This window comes from Piliocolobus tephrosceles, chromosome 17 (assembly GCF_002776525.5).
Source record: "Piliocolobus tephrosceles isolate RC106 chromosome 17, ASM277652v3, whole genome shotgun sequence".
Taxonomy (NCBI): domain Eukaryota; kingdom Metazoa; phylum Chordata; class Mammalia; order Primates; family Cercopithecidae; genus Piliocolobus; species Piliocolobus tephrosceles.
Window position 1 is genome coordinate 51,363,420 of NC_045450.1, and position 19,326 is coordinate 51,382,745.

Below are 19,326 nucleotides of genomic sequence, written 5' to 3' on the forward strand. Positions count from 1 at the left end.
TTTTTTTTTTTTTTTTTTTTTTTTTGAGACAGGGTCTCGTTCTGTTGTCCAGGATGGAGTGCAGCAATGCAGTAACAGCTCACTGCAGCCTTGACCTTCCAGGCTCAAACAACCTCCCACCTCAGTCTCCCAAGTAGCTAGGACTACTGGTGCACACCACCATGCCCAGCTAATTTTTTGTATTTTTCGTAGAAACAGCATTTTGCCACGTTGCCCAGACTGGTCTCAGACTCCTGAGCTCAAGTGATCCTCCCACCTTGGCCTCCCCAAGTGCTGCAATTACAGGTATGAGCCATTAGGCATGGCTCTGTTGGATATTGTTCTCTCCAGCTATTTCATTAAAAAATTTTGCTGTGATACTCAATTATTTGATATTGTAAACTGTGCCATGTGATGGCTGCACTATCCACCCACTGTCAACACTCTGGACATCTCTCCTCACCCAGCAACACCAGCCAACCAACCAACAACTCCCCTAGGCCCTGCTGTCCCACTCGGCTGCAGGCTCTGTGCCATCTCTAGTTTACTTAAGGTCTCTCTCCTTCCAGTCTGGCCCAGCTGGGCCCTCCACTCGTGGTCCCTCACATCGCTCCCTGAGAGGCAACCCGGATGGTGCCGGGTGGGGGTAAAGCCCTTCAGTGACTCTGGGTTTTAAGACCTATTCACAGTCCCTCTGCACCTACCCCCCAGCCCTCCCCAGCTGCCTCTCTAGGGACTGGCCACATGCCCAGGCCTGCAGGTTTTCTTTCTTCTGTGACTTGTACCTGTTACAACATTCCTGCCTCAAACTCTCCTCCATCTCCCAGCAGGCAATAAGGCGCTGCCCAAAGCTCCTCTCAGTCATCAGCCCCTCTACTCACAGCCCCCATGCTCACTGCTGTTCTAGTTCCACCATTCTCCTAGTTACTGCTATCTCCCCCATCAGACAGACCTCTCCCATCAGACAGACCGCAGATTCCCAAATGTCAGGGCTGTTTGACTGCCAGGTCCCCAGGTCCTAGCCCAGTGCCTCCCACACAGGAGCTCACAGGACTTGAATGGTTACAAACAGTCCTGAGCCTGAATGCAGGCTCCATACCACTTTCTATGAACTAGCTACTGTGTGTCTGGGGGCACATCAAACCACACCCAAAAAGCACAGAGAACAGGCCCAGCTCACATCGATTCTAGCTCAATAATTAATAAATAGCCAGGCACAGTGGCTCACACTTGTCCTCACAGCTACTCAGGAGGCTGATGCCAGAGAATCACTTGAGCCCAGGAGTTGGAGGCCAGCCTGGGCAAGGCAGCAAGACCCTGTCTCTTAAATATATAAACAAACAATAATACATTAATTACCATCCAGCTCAACTTTGCATTTCCCTCCCCTTCTATGGCACCTGCTGGCATATCCTTCTCCTAATTTCAACAAACTTCCACAAATCTCAAGCATTTCAATCCTCTCTGTGTGATTTCATTACTTCCCAAGAGCTCTCTATCACCCTGAGCACCCTGGGGGCCTGCCCACACTGTCTACCCTCTGCAGATCCCAGCCACGGTACTCCTGCCACCACTTGCCTAGCCACCCCCTTTCCAGCCACAGGAGCTAGGGACTTTCAGTTCTCTTAAGGAATTGAGCCTTGGTTGGTGACCAAAATATCACTCCCTACCCCAGCCAGTAAAGCACCCAACATCCCAGTGGACAACAACCTGACCCGCCTTTGACCTTCAACCTCACACTAGTCACAGCCCCAGCCCAGAGCCAGCATCTCAAAGCCACCCTGATGACTGAACCCACATATGTGGACCCTCAAGGTTTCTCTCTGATCCCCTGCCCACCCACCAGTCTCAGCACTGGGGGGAGAGAGTGGTGGTCGACAGAACTTCCCTCACATCTGAGCTGCCCAACCCAAGATGAAACTGACCTTCCCCATAACACAATGAGGGTTTTTCCAATACTTTCACAATCATCCCTTAAGCTTTAACCAAATCTACCTGAAGGATACAAATACTTGTGTGCTCCTACCTGTGCAGACTCTGGGGAAAGATACAAATTGGTAACAGAGGTGGCCTCCTGGGAGGGTGACAGACTTCCTTCTCCCTGGAGATTCTCTTGTATTTTTGCTTTTTACTCTGCTTTTTTCTCTGTCCTCTTCAAAAAAATAAATATTATCCTAGACAGTACACATAAAAGAGGGACTTACCACTGATTTTTTCTCTTTTTCCCGTTCTTTATCTACAAAAGAAAGGAAATCAGTTTTTAAACTCCCTTTTAAATAACTCTCCTCTGCCCTAATTTGCTACATGACCACAAAAACACTAATTTTTATGCTCACTCCCTGGCCTAAAAATATTTTCCATTTTGGGCGCCCTCCAAGGTTGGAGGCGCACACCACCGTCTCCCGATGTGCCACCCTGGGCTGCGGCTGCATGGGTCCCCAGTGTGCTCGAGTTCTTTCACTTACTACATTGTACTTTGTATTTTCCACGTTATCTATTTAGATCTTCACAGACTGGGTGTTAAGCAAGTGGAAAGGCAGAGCAGCCTCCACTCGCGGTGTACGGGGAAGAGTGGGCGGCGGGCATGGGTTTGGGCCTGGGACGCAGGTGTTCCTCTAGGCCCAGGGCGGGCATCGCTACCCATCCGCCCCGCAAGAGGTTCTCTCAACAGCCATATGGCGGACACCAGAACCCGGGTGTAAGAGTGACCCGTTTCTGAGTGGGTCCCCACTCCCGGGGAGGGCAGGAGAGCGCCGGGGGCGTAACCTCCTTCCCCTACGCTGGCACCAGAGTGTGAGGAGAATCGGCTTAGGGCAGCTCCCAGTCCCCATCGCCCTCAAGGCCGAAAGAATCGGGCCAGGAAATGGGTCGGGAGACCCGAGTTTGGGCTGCTCTTTAACGCCTCTCTTCCCATCCCAGAACAAGAGCCGGGCGCAGAACCCCATCGCCCCCCGCGCTCGCTGCGGTCTAGCGCCCGGGTAACTGCCAATGGCCGCCCCCGCCCCCGCCACAGCCGGGGAGGAAAACCCGCGCCTCGGAGGAAGCGCTTCGGGCTCGGGTGGAGTTCCGGGAGCCCAGGCGCCGGGAGTAGGTGGGCACATAGGGGCTCCTGGGAGGCGGGACCAAGACGCGCGTTACCCGAAGGCCAGGCCCCGCGCTGCACCCTCCGCGGCCCGGGGCCTGAGGCCGGGCTCCCGGGGCTTCCCAGCCCAAAGCAGCGCAGCGCCAGGGCGGCCCAGCCCCGCAGCGGCCGCAGGAGCATAGCTGGGCGAGCGGATCCAGAGGCCCTGGAGTGTGGATCCAGAGGCCCGGGCTTCCTTCCTGTGAGAGTCCGCGGGGGCTACTGCTCGTCCAGCCCTTGCGCGCCGCCTGGATCCCGGCGCCTGGCCCTTAAAGAGACCCGGTCGCATTTCATCTTCTCAGCGAGAGGAGAAATACTCGAAGGGAGAGGTTCGCCGCTGGCTGCCAGAAGCCTTCCCACTGCTAGGACGCTGGCAGAACGCACCCATAACTTGGCAACACTGGGAGGATGGATGGCACATAATACCAGTGACTGATGGGTTGATTAATTATTGCATATTACTTAATTGAACACCTTCTGTAATCAGACTCCTGGCACACACTCATGTCACTTATTCCTCCCAACAACCCTGCATATAGATATTGTCTCTCCCATTCTCCGAGCTTGTCCTCAGAGAATTAGGTAACTTGTTCAAATGGTCAGAAGCAACAGATATAATTCCTTGTTCTACTCTTTCCCCCCTTCTCACTACTGCACTTGCCTAGTCTTTTTACAAAGTAAATTTTTTGGCCCAGGTGCGGTGGCTCACACCTGTAATCCCAGCACTTTGGGAGGCCAAGGAAGGCGGATCACCTGCGGCCAGAAGTTCGAGATCAGCCTTGGCCAACATGGCGAAACCCCATCTCTACTAAAAATGCAAAAAGTAGCTGGGTGTGGTGGGGGGCACCTGTAATCCCAGCTACTCAGGAGGCTGAGGCAGGAAAATCGCTTGAACCTGGGAGGCGGAGATTGCAGTAAGCCGAGATCGCTGCACTGCACTCCAGCCTGAGCAACAGAGGGACACTTCGTTCCCCCTGCCAAAAAAAAAAAAAAAAAAAAAAAATTTTTTTTTAATGATCAGAAGCGGCTGGGCGCGGTGGCTCAGGCCTGTAATCCCAGCACTTTGGGAGGCCGAGGAGGGCAGATCACTTGATGTCATGCGTTCAAGACCAGCCTGACCAACATGGCAAAACACTGTCTCTACTAAAAATACAAAAATTAGCCAGGCGTGGTGGCGCACGCCTGTAATCCCAGCTACTCAGGAGGCTGAGGCACGAGAATCACTTGAGTCTGGGAGGCGGAGGTTGCAGTGAACTGAGATGTGCCACTGCAATCCAGCCTGGGTGACAGAGACTACGTCTCAAAAAAAAAAAAAAAAAAAAAATCAGAAGCATTCATTAAGGGGTGAAGCTAGAATTCCAGCCCATTTCTCTTGCTTGGCAGCTGGAGCTCTTTGCTCTGAAGTTTGACAGTTCCAGCGTCTAGACTCTAAACGTACTAGATCCCTCCAGAGGACGCAACCAAATATTCCAACTGGACAGACGTGTAGGGGCTAGGAAGGAAGCATGTGTATTCCATCATACTCAGCAAAAATTCAGCCCAGATGTGGAGTCACAGTGTATTAGAATTCAACAGGCCCAGGTCCAGTAATCAGAGCTGTTGCCACTCTTGACTCTGAAGAGTTCAGTGCTTGCGTGGAGGGGTTTCTCACCTCTCCCGGGAGGGCACGATACTGGCAGTCACCTCTAGGCAGGGAGAAGGAAGTCATTTGCCTCTAGATCTGTTGCCTCATCTTGTGCTTCCTGCATATCTGCCACACACCTAGCAAGTGTGCTCTCCGTAAATAAACTTCAGGATTAAGGCCATTTTTGTGAGTGATTTGTGATGAAGCTGTTGGAGGTAACTGCTCATCAGATTTAAAGGAATGAAATGGACTGAAGCTGAGATGGACAGGATCCAAACAGATCTAAATGAAGTAGGGTGATGGCCAAATTATCCAAGATAGAATTTAAATCACATAAGAGGAGAGACATATTTCCCATCCCTAAAAAGGAATGCCCCAAGACGGTGGCTTCATGGGAGCACTTGAGAAAACATGAATTGAAGTATCTGAAGGGACTCAGACTGTTCCACGGAAGAACGAGTACCAGTGGGAGGCAAAAGTAAAAATATGCAGATCAAGTCCAGACTGTGATGCCCTGGGGGCTTGGATAGGACCTGAGGCTGCACACATTCTGCACTATGTGCCAGAACCTGGACCCTGCAGGGAGAGCGGCAGACCAGTCCCTGCTTTCGTAGAATTTGTATTTTTATGATATACGTCAGCTAGCAATAAATGCTGAGAACTGATGGTGGCTGCTCTACACGGGATGACCGAGGGAGATCCCCTTTAAGGAGGTGATATTCACGATGCCCAAGGTGTTGGGAGATGGGACCGCCATTTCTAGACCTCCCTCCCTCTCCTCTGCTCCCAACCCTGGGAGGGCTTCCCGACAGGAAGACTCCTCAGGAAAGCTGGAGGGCTGCCGTCATTAACGCCAGGCCAGAACAGGGCGGGCTAACAGGGCGCTAGCCGGCCTGCCCACCTCCAGGTCCGCTAACGTGTGCCCAGCTCTAGGTCCGCTAATGTACTACGCAACAACTGAAACACGGGACAAGCCAGAGCGGCCGGCCCAGAGATGCCGTGGGGGCGCATGCGCGAGACCGACCGCGGCGCCGTGCGCATGCGCGCGGGAGAGCGGGAAGTCCAGCTGGGCGAGAAGTCTAGGAGGGCGGTGCTTGGCTGCGGCGGCGGTTGCTGTTGCTGCGCAGAAACTACTAGGCAGCGTGCTGAGAAGAGTTAAGGAGAACTGCGGCTGCTCGGTCTGCAGGCGCGATGGATAACGTGCAGCCGAAAATAAAACATCGCCCTTTCTGCTTCAGTGTGAAAGGACACGTGAAGATGCTGCGGCTGGTGAGGCCCCGCCGCGGAGGGCGGGAGGCTGTTGAAGCTGCTGGGGGCGGGAGATGTGGGTATGAAGTGCACATTTGAACGCCCTGTTTGCTTTTCAACTTCGCTTTGATCACGATTGAAAGGCAAGGCACGGCTTCGTGAGGGAAGAAGGAGAGAGATACGGCAGCGTCCTCCCTCCCCTTAGGGGGGTTTAGGGACACACATTCATGAAAACCAGAGAGGGCGGGGCGCCGTGGTGCACACCTTTGGTCCCAGCACTTTGGGAGGCCAGGACGGGAGGATCTTTTGAGCCCAGGATTTCGAGGCTGCAGTGAACCTTGATCGCACCACTGCACACAAGCCTAGGCGACAGAGAGATCCTGTCTCTTTAAAAACAAAACCAAAAACAAAACAAAACAAAACCTTTTTTTTAAATTAAAAGTTACCAGGTGAGACAGCTGCAGTTACACCTCTCAGAAGCCCACAAGATTTGAAAGGAAAAAAAAAAGCCTCAGAGGTTTCGGTAAATGTTATGTGGACTTCTATAAGACAAACGTTTGATGTGATTGAGTTCAAGGCTGATACAGCCCAGAACCAGGACAAAGAGAGAACTGCTCGTTTCTAGCAGCAGACTTCCTACGGGTAGCACTGCAGTCGCTTCTGAACAGTTTGGAGAAAGTTGATCATTTGGAGAGAAGTGGCCTAGCTAGTTAGAGAAGTGGAAACTGTCCTAGTTGAAGGAATCTATCCTAGAAACTCATCATTGAAGTAATTCACAGAGAAACCTTAAAGGGAAGGAAAAAATAAATTGTTTTAAGTTTTAAAGAGTTGACATGGGAGAGGCAAAATGGAGATAGTTCAAAGTTACAAGGAAAACATTTCCAATTAATGTGAGGAGGCATCTTATATTGGGAGATCTCCCAAAACTAAATGGCCACTTGGGAAGGCAGTGCATTCCCAGACAAAAGTACCAGGCATAGGTGAGCACTTGGTGAGGATGTTATAAAGGAGACTCAAACTGAAGGTGAGTGGGTTGAACAAAGTGCATATAAGATCCTTCCCACACCAAAAGTCTGTGATTGTGAGAAGTAGCTTTCATATCGTGTAAGTTGAGATACATAAGAGATTTAGAAAACAACTCTGGAGTCGAGGGAAGGAGAAATAACTTTTGATTGGGAGTAAATACTCAGGACAAAAGTGACGAGAAGGTCTGGGATCTTGAACACTGAAAAAGGAAACATCTTGAACACTGAAGGGGGAACCATGTTCTGTGAGAATGGTTAGTTTTTGACATATTAATTTCCTCAACAAACCATTTGAATACTTAATATGGTCCAAACTCTGGGCTAGGAGCTGGAACAGCAAAGACAAACCAGGACAAAAATCCCTGACTCATGGAGTTCTTCAGTTTAGTTATGAGACGGACACATGAGCAGATAGTTAAGATACGTGATAAGGTGGAGATAGAACACAGAAGTGAGGCGTCTAACCAAGGAGATAGGTGTCAGAAAAAAACTCTTCCTAGAGCAATCTAGGGTTGGATCTAAGAGCCACCTGACTAAAGGCATGGAGGCAAGAAATAGCACAATTGCTGCAGAGAAATATAAGAAGTTGAGTGTTACTTCATTTATTCAAATAATCTGTGTAATGCATGTCATGTGCCAGGCACTGTTCCAGCCTCTTGAAAAATACTAGTGAACAAAAAACAAAGATCCCTGCCCTCATGGAGTACACATCTTGGGATGGGAGGGCAGAGGAGGCAAACACAATAAATTTTAGTATTCTAGAAGGTGGTATGTGTAGTGGAACAAGAGAAAAGTAAAAGCCAGGTAAGGGAGTTTGTAAGGCCGGGAGGGAGTTGCAGAGAAAAGTTGCAATAATGAATAGAATTCTAGGCTTTGTTGAGATGACATCTGATCAAAGATTTGAGTGAGATGAGGGAGTTAGCTATGAAAATACCTGGAACAAGAGTGTTTGAAGCAGAGAAAATCCATCGCGGTATGGCCTTATGGCAGGAATGTGTGGGAAGGCATCAAGAAAGAGCAAGGAAACCAGCGTAACTGGACTGGGGTGAGTGAGTGAAGATGAGGAAGGTTTTAAGTAAAGTATATGATCTAACTTATATTTTTAAAGTATACTAGGCCAGGCCCAGTGGCTCACCCTGTAATCCCAGCACTTTGGGAGGCCAAGGCAGGCAGATCATTTGAAGTTATGAGTTCCAGCAGCCTGGCCAACATGGTGAAACCCCATCTCTACTAAAAATACAAAAAAAAAAAAATTAGCCAGGCGTGGTTGCACGTGCCTGTAATCTCAGCTACTCAGGAGGCTGAGGCAGGAGAATCACTGGAACCTGGGAGACAGAGGTTGAGGTAAGCCAAAAGCACCCCACTGCACTCCAGCCTGGGTGACAGAGTGAGACTCCCTCTCAAAAACAAACAAACAAAAAACAAAATACTAGCTGCTATGTTAACAGTAGATTCGTAGGGAAGGACAGAAGGGGATTGCTGCAGGGGCAAAGGTAGAACCAAAGAGACCAATTGTGGTAATCTGGGCAAGAGATGATGATGGTGGCTGGTGGTAGCAGAGCAAGTAATAAGAAGTGGTCACATTTGGAATATAATATTTTAAAAGTAGCACCAACAAGATTTGCTGATGAGCCAGATGTGGGGTAAACAAAAGAGGAGTCCAAGACAGCTTCTAAAGTTTTTGGTTTAAGCAACTGGAAGGATGAGTCGCCATCCACTGAGATGAGACAGCCTATTGATGAAGCAAATGTGGAAAGAGGATCAGGAGTTTGATTCATGTGGATAAATTGTGAAGTAAGCCTTTTCTCAAGAAGTAGACAGGAGCCAAATTGTGGAAGATCTTGAAAACATGGTGAGAAGCAGGCTCTATTCTAAAGACCCTGGAGAGCCACTGAAGAATTTTGAATAGATGAAGAAATCCGTAAACAAACTTGCATGTTAGAAATTTCGTCATGATAGTTCATGGAAAAGATGCTGACGGCAGTAGTTGTAAGGATGAAGAGGAGGGAGTGCCCCAAATGTTTAGGCATTAAGTGAGCAGGACCTGATTATTGATCAGTTGGGGAATGGGTAAGAACAGTGATCTTAGGTTCCTGGCATGGGTGATAAGGTAGATTGTGGTACCTCCAGTTGAGGTTGTGAATCCAGGAGGAAGGGGCAGGATTTCAGCTTTAGACATGGTGAATTGAGATTCCTGTAGGTTATCCAGATAGGGATTCTAAATGGCTACTTAGGTGTGAAATGTGGGGAATGGACCTGGGTTAGAGACCCAGACTCATTGAGTGGAATGAGAATGACAGCATTTTACAGGGGTGAATAAAATGAGAGGAACCCACCAAGAGAGAACAGTAGCAGAGGTTTAAAATCTCGGAGAAGTGACGCGGGAACCAAAAGAAAACAGTAGTAGGGGAAGGACAGCCAATGGCAATAACATCATAGGGGTCCACTAGGATAAGGAATGAAAAATGTTCATTATAAAACAGCAACTCAAAGTACTGGAAAAAGAAAAAAACATTCATTAAATTTAGTATTTCTGAAATCCCTGATGTTAGCAAAGGCAATATCCATAGAGTGGTAATGTCTGAGATACTATTAGTGAGATATTTAAAAGATAACTGGAAACAAAGGCCAGGAGCTTAGGAAAGATGTAAGAGCTGTAAATATAAATCACAGGAGAACCCAGTTTGACAGAAACCATAGAAAGTTTTAAGGAAATGGAGTAATCACCAGTGCAAATTACCATGATGCAAAAAGGTTACAGAGGATAGGGACTAAAAAAGTGACCCTTCATTTCATAATCTGTGGGCTGAAGACCTTGATCCAGTAGAGTAATTGGAGTAGTTGGAGATGATGTGTTGCTAATAGTAATTATATTAATTATAAAGAATGAAGTTACTTAGTAACTATTAGTAATCAAACTGACCAATTCAGAAGTTTAAAAGAATATTATTATGCTAATAAAGTAATTGGAAGAATTATAAATAAGTAACCTATATGGACTTAAAATGAGTATGTATATGTTACCAGCTGACAGGATATTTTAAAAGTCTAGCCAGGGAAGACTCTTAACCAAACCGTTTACCAACAGCACAGAGCTTTAGAGAGAGCTTTACTTCCTAAGAACATTGACAGAACTCCCCTGGGACCCACCAGCTTAATTTTTTTTCACTTAACATTGCCATGTTCTGTATCTTCATTTGGAAATGAAGAAATTTCAGAGTTGTTTTGTTTTGTTTTGTTTTTTTCACTTAAAATAGCATAGATTCTGATTGCATTGTTTAGGTAAAAGTGTATAAAAAGTGGTACTTAGGTAATAAAGCTATTAAACGTCAGAATTGTTTTTCTCTGACAATTTTTTTTGTTTTTGTTTTTGAGACAGGGTCTGGCTCTGTCACCCAGGCTGGATGAAGTGCAGTGGCGTGATCTCAGCTCACTGCTGCAACCCCCACATCCTGGGTTCAAGCAATTCTGCCTCAGCCACCCGAATAGCTGGGATTACAGGCGCCTGCTACCACACCTGGATAATTTTTTTATTTTTAGTAGAGATAAGGTTTCACCATGTTGGCCAGGCTGGTCTCAAACTCCTGACTTCACGCGATCCGCCTGCCTCGGCCTCCCAAAGTGCTGGGATTACAGACATGAGCCACTGCACCTGCCCTGACAATTTGTTTTGAACTTTGCTCCTCAGTATTTTTCTGGCAACATTCTAAGTTTAAATCTGACAGTAGACTCCAGATTGTTAAGAATTAAGGAGTGATAAATGGATGGTAAGAAATTATAGACAGCCAGTATACAGCCTTTTTGAGGAAGCATAACAACAATAGAAAACAAAACAAGGGTTTCTGTGGGGAGCAGGATAAAAGGAAGGAGTATGTGTGTGTATATTTTAACAGAAGACAACTGAGATGTTTCTAGGATGATGAGAAAAGGAGCTAGCAGAGGATGGATTGAAAGTACAAGAGGGAATGGAGGTATTTGGTGGAAAAAGATCAAGAGAACTGATGTGGGAAGTGATGGTGTCAGAAACACAAGAGGAATAATTAATTAGACTTAAAATAGAGAGGAATACCCAGTCCTCTAAAAGACAAAGAGAAGTCAATATCCATACACTTTAGCCATGGCTGTTTTATATGTGTGTGTGTATGGCAGAAACCCCAGTATCTGGTTATTTTTGTTTATTTGGAGATGAGGTCTCATTATGTTGCCCAGGCTGGTCTTGAACTCCTAGCCTCAAGCAATCCTCCTACCTCAGCCTCCCAGAATACTGGGATTACAGGCCTGACCCACTGTGCCCAGCCTATTATTTTAGAAATTATCATTTTTACAGTTTAAATTTGTATTCAGTTGTCACTGAATAAATCATGGGTTTTTTTCTTCTAGGCACTAACTGTGACATCTATGACCTTTTTTATCATCGCACAAGCCCCTGAACCATATATTGTTATCACTGGATTTGAAGTCACCGTTATTTTGTTTTTCATACTTTTATATATACTCAGACTTGATCGACTAATGAAGTGGTTATTTTGGCCTTTGCTTGTAAGTGTTCAGTTTCATCCTTAAATTTTACTTTTTCCTACCATAATGAGATATTTTAATGAACTCTGTTTTTTGTTTCTCTTAAACCCTTAAGGTAATCTCTGATAGGCTTAGGAAGGAGGAGCCCTACCCATTGCTAGTGTGCCCTGTATTGCCTTGGGAGAGGGTCTTAAGGATGCAGGGCAGCCACAGAGCATACGTTCTCTGTGCACATCTATCAGTAGATTCGGCTGACGCTTCTGTTAGAATTTGCTTGGATACATCTTCTAAAGAAATTTAAATTTAGGACCATGTTAATAAAATTATAGTGCTTTCTTAATCTTTATTACCTATTTGAATGCATGTTAATATGGCCTCAAAATTGGGATCGAGATGGAAAGAGATACACAAGTGTCTATCCTTGCACATCCTTGGCCACTAAATGGAAAATCAAACTAATTGAGGAAGCTAACGTACAATGTTATCTCACTTGAAAATATCTGTAGTTATTACTAAATAATGTTAGCACCTCTGATATTTCATAGTATATAGACTGCAACCTGCCATACTCATATTATTAGGAATAACTGCCCAGTGGAATGCCCAGATGGTTCTGAAAACTGTCAAATTGGGCAGATTAAAGTTATTCATTAAGATGTATGCAGCCCCTCAGACTGGACTAGAAGCTGATTCTAAGAAAAACTGAGTGACTTCTCCTCTGTCCTCTTGCAAGTCTCATCCCCAGCATCCTGTCTCCGTAGATCTCCCTCCTGAACCCTCCTGCTGCCCTTCTCCTCTTTGGCTGTACTAATTGCTGCCATGTCTTCCTCGGCTGCACTGGTCTCATCCTCTTGGATGCCATGGTGCTAATATCTAAGCTGATAATTCATATCAACAAGAAAAGACTTCAGAGCTATTCTTAAACCATAAGCATGCCTTTAAATGATACCTTCTGGAACCACCTTCAAGGCCAGTGGCAAGCATTTCAGGCAAATCATAAACTTTTTAAAAGTCCTCAAAGGGAAAAGCTGGGAAATAGGATATTCATAGCACCTCTCAAAACTATTTAATCTACACTTCGGGGCTCTACTTTCTTGGAGGGAGGTCTAGGAAAGCAGAGTGCAAAGTCTTCCTCAGTCGGACCTCATTTAGTGGCAGAAAGGGTTAAACTAAATTGTTCTAAATATTTCTTCAAGGAGACAATGAACACTGGTCCACATCCTCTTTGTCTTGCATAGTTGCTCTTCACAGCTTCTGTAGAGTTTAATAAAACTAACACATTTTAGCCTTTTTCTCCAAACATAATTCCTTGGAGTTTCTTACATGTCCCAGTAATAAACCTAGAGCCGGGAGTGTAACAGAATAGACTGAGAGAGAGTAGTTTGTATGTAGCACACTAAAAGGAATAGTCCCCAAATCTCTAAGGATCAAACTTTACTGATATTGTATCTCTTAGAAATGGGGTGTTATATGGGTAACTAAGTTTTTGCTCCATTACGAAACCCAGAATCCTTTCTGATCTTTGTCTAATGAAATTATTTATTTAGCAAATGTTAAGTATTTGCTAATCCTAGATTCTGTAATTGGTTCTTTAGTAAGACAAAACAAAAATCTTGTACCTCAGAGACTTTAAATGCACCCAGGAAGCAACACAGAGAATAGGTGCTGTGATAGATATACACCTAGGATGGCATGGATGCAACCCAGCAAGGGAAAGGGACCAGATCACAGTAGGCTGTGAAGAAAAACTGCCCAAACTGAGGGCTGAAGGATGAAACGTAGTTAGCAGATGACTGAGACAGGGAAGGGAAAGTGCTTTTCTGCTAGAAAAGCAGCAGCATATGTGAGGGTCTAGGTGGAGAAAGAGCATGACCCTCCAGGACCTGCAGGTGTATCTAAATGGTTGGGTATTGAGTTGTGAACAAGAGCCCGGGCAAAAGTGAGGTTTGAGACAATGGGGTCAGGGCATACAAGGGTTTATGTGCTCTGGACTTTAACCCAAAGCCTAATGGGAGTTGTTGGAGGTTTTTAAGTAGGAGAGTGGCATGATCAGATGATCGGCCTCCATATCTTGAGAGGATACTGACAGAGGAAGAATATGTTTAAGGAAGGGTGCAGGAGAGCAGTATGTAATGAGTTTAGCTTGATAAATACTAGATTTTAGTTATTCATGCGATATTCATACGGAGATGTTCAGAAATGGTGTGAAACTTAAGAGGAGCTAGAGCCACACTTTAAGGAGTCATCACCTTGTGATGTTAACTGAGCTTGGACTGGCCAAAATGGCTCAGAAAGAGTGTAGAGAGAGCTAAAGGTAAAACTGGGAAATGCCAACATATGAGATGAGACGTGGCCAGAAAAGGCAGGAGAGCACCCAAGTGAGACTGGTGTCACCAAAGCCAAGACGGGAATACATTTCAAGAAGAATGGACACATTTAAACAGAAAGATAAGTTCTCTCTCTCTCTCTCTCTCTCTCTCTCTCTCTGTCTCTCTCTCTCTCCCCCGCCCCCCAGGTGACCTTTTCCAGAGGAGTTTGCCTAAAGTGGACAAGTGACAGGAAAGTTGTGGGGCTGAGCAGGGAAGGAAAGAGACACCTAGAGGGGTCATCTCTGAGTTGAGGAAATATGGCCAGGGACAAATAAAAGTAATGAATAGAGTGAGGTCCCTGCAGAGCGGAATTGCAGCCAGAGCACAGGTGCAGAAGTTGCCTGGGGCTCTTACCTAAAGTGTAGGACACAGAGATGGCTGACTGTTCCAATTCATCTGTAGGTGGGGAAAAGGTAAGTTGTAAGTACTTCCATCTGCTAGCCACTGCCTTTGCTAACTAGGAGAGGGCTTGGTCATCTCCACTCAAATTATCCCAAAGTTGTTGTCCCTGATACAGTCTGCAGAGCAGGCCTTCTCTGATTGTTCGCCCCAAGAGCCCCAAATGACAGAAAACACAAAAAAATGAGTCACCCCATGGCTTTGAGGTGGTATCTAAGCATAGGCTCAGAATTCCTTTGAAATCCCTATTTTTGTAATTAAGTTTACATTCTACTCTGTGGCATATAGATGTTTCATTTTTAATATAAACGAAATGGTCTAAATTACTCTTGAGGATCATTAGTGTTCCAGGGCAGGCATATCCTTTTTTCCCCCTGTGGTTCTCTGCCCTCCCCAGAACACTGCTTTGATCCAAAGCCATCTATAAACACTTGCCGAGATTGCTCACAGGAGGCAGGCTGCCTGTCTGAAGCAGGAGTATGGTCTGTTGCCTTTTGAAGGAGAGCAAAAAATCCAACACAAAAGAGAGTTAACCTAGAATAGTTGTCTCAGTGTCTCCTACAAATGATAACTTTTTTCTTCGTAAGTATATCTGATCTTGCCCTGCCCCCATTGAACCTCTTCTTACTTTCTTTCTAATTGCTTTTCTAAATTACCAGAGTTTTGCAGTTTGCTATTTGTGTTATTCCTTCCTGCCTGTGGTTATCTGCAAACATACATAACCTTTCTCAAGTAGACAGTTTACCTTTCCCACACTACACATCCATTTTAAAAATGTAAAATTGCACTTCTTGACATCACAGTTAAGAATGAAACTAATTTTTACTTTGTGAAAGTTTTAAGCAAATGCGCTGTATCATCAGCAATAATAGCATAATTGGTCATCCATTGCATAGAGATGTCTGTGGGGATTTCCTGAAAATTACCACTTTCTCCTAAGTGTGTGCTATTTTAAGTTTTATTAATTGCCTTTTTTTTTTTGAGACTGAGTCTCAGAGTCTCGCTCTGTCACCCAGGCTGGAATGCAGTGGTGCAATCTCAGCTCACTGCAATCTCCATCTCCTGGCTTCAAGCAATTCTCCTGCCTCAGCCTCCCAAGTAGCTGGGACCACAGGCGCCCCCCACCATGCCTGGCTAATTTTTGTATTTTTTAATAAAGACAGAGTTTCACCATGTTGGTTAGACTGGTCTTGAACTCCTGACCTCAGGTGATCCAACCGCCTCAGCCTCCCAAAGTGTTGGGATTACAGACATGAGCCACAGCGCCCAGCATTAATTGCATTTTTAGTAACTTAAAGTTTGATATATAATGTAGACTACTCTGCATTTTCTTATGTTATTAAAAATGAGCAGTTTTACTTCCCATGGCACCCCTTCTACCTTAAACTGTCTACATAATACATCATCTACTTTATTTCCTAATCAGATGAGTTTTTCCTCCAACTACATTTATGTTAAGTAAAAAAGAAATAAAAAGCTTTTTAAGTAAGATTGGCATATTACAGGTAAAAGAAAACCACTAGGTGTCATTATAGACCAGATACTATCTAGGTATCATTTTACTGTGACATTTTGGTTTCCTGAAAGATACGTGCTAAATGAATTTGTTTAATAAAATGAAACTTTCAAAATATTTAGGAAGCTGACTCCTTTTGTTGAAACAGAGTCTCACTCTGTTGCCCAGGCTGTAGTGCAACGGCATGATCTCAGTTCACTGCAACTTCTGCCTCCCGGGTTTAAGCAATTTTTGTGCCTCAGCCTCCCGAGTAGCTGGGATTACAGGCATGTACCACCACGCCCGGCTAATTTTTGTTTTTTTAGTAGAGACGGGGTTTCACCATGTTGGCCAGGCTGGTCTCAAACTCCAGGCTTCAGGTGATCTGTCCGCCTCCCAAAGTGCTGGGATTACAGGCGGGAGCCAGTGCATTCGGCCTGCTGACTTTTGTTTTGTTTTGTTTTGTTTTATTTAGCATTGCTTGGTAGTCTTCATGTAAGACTCAGCTTTATTGTGTGTTTTTAGGATATTATCAACTCACTGGTAACAACAGTATTCATGCTCATCGTATCTGTGTTGGCTCTGATACCAGAAACCACACCATTGACAGTTGGTGGAGGGGTAAGTGGAAGTCTTTCTGCTTTCTTTCTTCAGGTTTTATCAGAATGCAAATTTATTTGGAAAACAGATGTAAGAGTAGAAAGCTATACTGTATTCATCCTTGAGATTCTTAGGCTAATATACAGTGCCTAGTGGCTCAATATTTTTGTCTGTGAATGCTTGCCCTGATTAACATGAAGGAGTATGATTTTATAGTAGAAGCAGAATTAACCCAATAAAGAGGTTCCTACAGATTTCTTATAGGTACGTAGGGCTAGACTAGACCAACAAAAGCTACTGGAATCAGTTACAGCACTTGGCTCTAAGAAACCTGATACCAAGCAAAACAAAACAAAAAGATAGATGAGTTTCATAGCTCTCCCTTTTATAGAAAAGGATACATACCACTTGTTAAGATGAGACAGACTGTTTTAAGCTCAGTTATTTCTTGTTCAGATCCTTCAGATAGAATATAATAGATGATGTCCTTACAGTAAGGAAACATTGGCAGGGCACCTTGCAACTAAAGGATCATTTTGAACACTGCTTGAAGAGAAGCAGATCCATTCCATCAGACTTCATCCTAGAAAGCAAGCCAGAAAATGACTCAGGTAATTTAGTTATAGTTCTATCTGATATTCTTCTGAGATTTCTCATACAAGGTTCAAAATCACTTAGCTTTTCTAGGTTCTGACCTAAAGAATTGAATTAGAAAGTTCTTAAATAAATCTTCTTACTTCCATGTTCTTTCATAGTATGGGTCACTTAGGAGAGTTCTCAGCCATATATGTCAGAACCCATGATTTTCATCTCCCTTAGGCCCAAAGCAACTTCATGAGGAGTCAGAATTATTCTAGAAATGAGATAGCTCTGTGTCAATTTCCCCCAGTTGTTTTTGAAGATAATACACATCTTTCTACTATGAAGGAGGAGGGACCAGGCATAGGATTTACTTTCATTCACTTTTTTACTCGTTCATTAATTTACTCATTTCTTAAGTATACTTTGGCAGGGGCTGACAAAATATAGAGTTGTGCTGTTCAGTATGGTAACCATAGTTGCTAGGCAATGGGGCTACTGAGCACTGGAAATGTGGCTAGTCTGAATCAAGATCAGCTGTAAGCATAAAAATACACATTGAATTTCAAAGATTTATTACCCCCAACAAGGATGGTAGAATATTTTGTTAATAAATTTGTTGATTACATGTTAAATGATAATATTTTAGATATACTGAGCTAAATATATTAAAATCTATGACTTTTCTTTTTTTTTTTTTTTTTTTGAGACGGAGTCTCGCTCTGTCACCCAGGCTGGATGGAGTGCAGTGGTGCCATCTCGGCTCACTGCAAGCTCCGCCTCCCGGATTCACACCGTCCTACCTCAGCCTCCCGACTAGCGGGGACTACAGGTGCCTGCCACCACGCCCGGCTAATTTTTTGTATTTTTAGTAGATATGGAGTTTCACTGTGTTAACCAGGATGGTCTCAATCTTCTGACCTCGTGATCTGCCCATCTCAGCCTCCCAAAGTGCTGGGATTACAGGCGGGAGCCACCACGCCTGGCTGACTTATTTTTTTCTTTACATTGAGAATGTGGCTGTTAAAAAATCTTTAATTATGTGGCTGTGTTACATTGGTGACTCACATTATGCTGCTTTCAGATAGCACTGACTAGAGTGTGAGCCAGGTTGCTTAGAACCTAACACAGGAGACACAAGTGGAAACCGCTGTATATAAGTTGTTGACAGGGAGCTGCAGAGTGCAGAAAAGAGGAAACTACCTCTCTGGCAGTGGAATTGCTGTTTGCTGAGAATAAAGGAGAAAAAAGGGAAGAGTTTCCAGGTAGAGGAGCCAATAATAGTGTACAGAGTGCTAGTCATGAAAAGATTGGTAGGAGGTATTCAGTGTGGTCAGAACCTAGGAGGCAGTGGCTTCAGACTCTGGTTGGAAAAGGAGACTGTGAGAGCCATGTCTGGAGCCAGGAAACCAAACTGCCTAACCACTGGATGAAGCTGACCAAACAGCATGCAAGGAATGGCATCCCCCTCCCCCACCAGGCACCAGCTCTCAGATAGCCATCAGAGAGTCTGAAGGTCCCCCCGTGTTCTTGTTTATTGCTTTTATCTCAATTTTACTTTCTTAAGGCCCATTTAGAATCTCACCCCTTAAGCAGATGTAACCTAGCCTTTGAGAGTTCACTTTGGATCATCTTATTAAACTGATTAAAACATCATTCAGTTTTCTGGAGCTGCAGTCCCCATGATTTAATACTGAGCTGGTGTTAACTTTGACCTTTTCTTCTATCGAGTTTGTCAGTAGATAAGTCAAAGAGTTGAACACTGAGGTTAGAAATATTGATAACTAAATATCCTCTGTAGGGCTTAAAAGAATACATGCAAGAGCAGGTCAAGAGATAAAAGCAAACAAGTATGAATTTCAGAGCCCACACTGCTTCATTATTTTTCTGCTCCCTTAAATGATCTTTTCTCTTTCTATAGGCAAGTATTTAGAAAGCAATGAAGAGAATAAGATGATCTCTGAAGTCTCTCCATGTTAGTATTAGGTGAAGCACAGGGAGCAATCCGAGTACCCTAGCAAGAGAGGAATCTGGTGGGCAGACCACTTAAAATTTGTGTGAATGACAGGAGTAGGGGCCATGGTTACGGCAGTGACGCGTGTCTTTCTTTCCAGGTGTTTGCACTTGTGACAGCAGTGTGCTGTCTTGCCGACGGGGCCCTTATTTACCGGAAGCTTCTGTTCAATCCCAGCGGTCCTTACCAGAAAAAGCCTGTGCATGAAAATAAAGAAGTTTTGTAATTTTATATTACTTTTTAGTTTGATACTAAGTATTAAACATATTTCTGTATTCTTCCACATATTTTCTGCAGTTATTTTAACTCAGTATAGGAGCTGGAGGAAGAGATTTCCGAACTCTGCGCCGGGCTC

At 44.8% G+C, this 19,326-nt stretch overlaps 2 protein-coding genes across 3 annotated transcripts in view; one reads left to right on the top strand and one right to left on the bottom strand.

The window, feature by feature from the left end:
• Positions 1-3,283, bottom strand: part of TK2 (thymidine kinase 2) — a 43,147-nt gene extending 39,864 nt beyond the window's left edge. The window contains 2 exon segments of the mRNA XM_026456496.2: positions 2,184-2,215; positions 3,118-3,283. Coding sequence (XP_026312281.1) covers positions 2,184-2,215; positions 3,118-3,241 — 156 coding nt within the window. The 5' untranslated portion in view covers positions 3,242-3,283.
• Positions 3,284-5,738: 2,455 nt separating this feature from the next.
• Positions 5,739-19,258, top strand: LOC111541317 (chemokine-like factor). Of its 2 annotated transcripts, XM_023210105.1 has the most exons (4): positions 5,739-5,993; positions 11,378-11,536; positions 16,304-16,399; positions 19,072-19,258. In XM_023210105.1, exons 1-4 carry the CDS (start codon positions 5,916-5,918, stop codon positions 19,195-19,197), a joined length of 459 nt encoding a protein of 152 aa, XP_023065873.1. In that variant the 5' UTR covers positions 5,739-5,915; the 3' UTR covers positions 19,198-19,258. The 2 variants fall into 2 exon arrangements, with proteins under 2 accessions (XP_023065873.1, XP_023065874.1); XM_023210106.1 differs by lacking the exon at positions 11,378-11,536 and having other exon boundaries at positions 5,764-5,993; positions 19,072-19,256.
• The last annotated feature ends 68 nt before the right edge of the window (positions 19,259-19,326 follow it).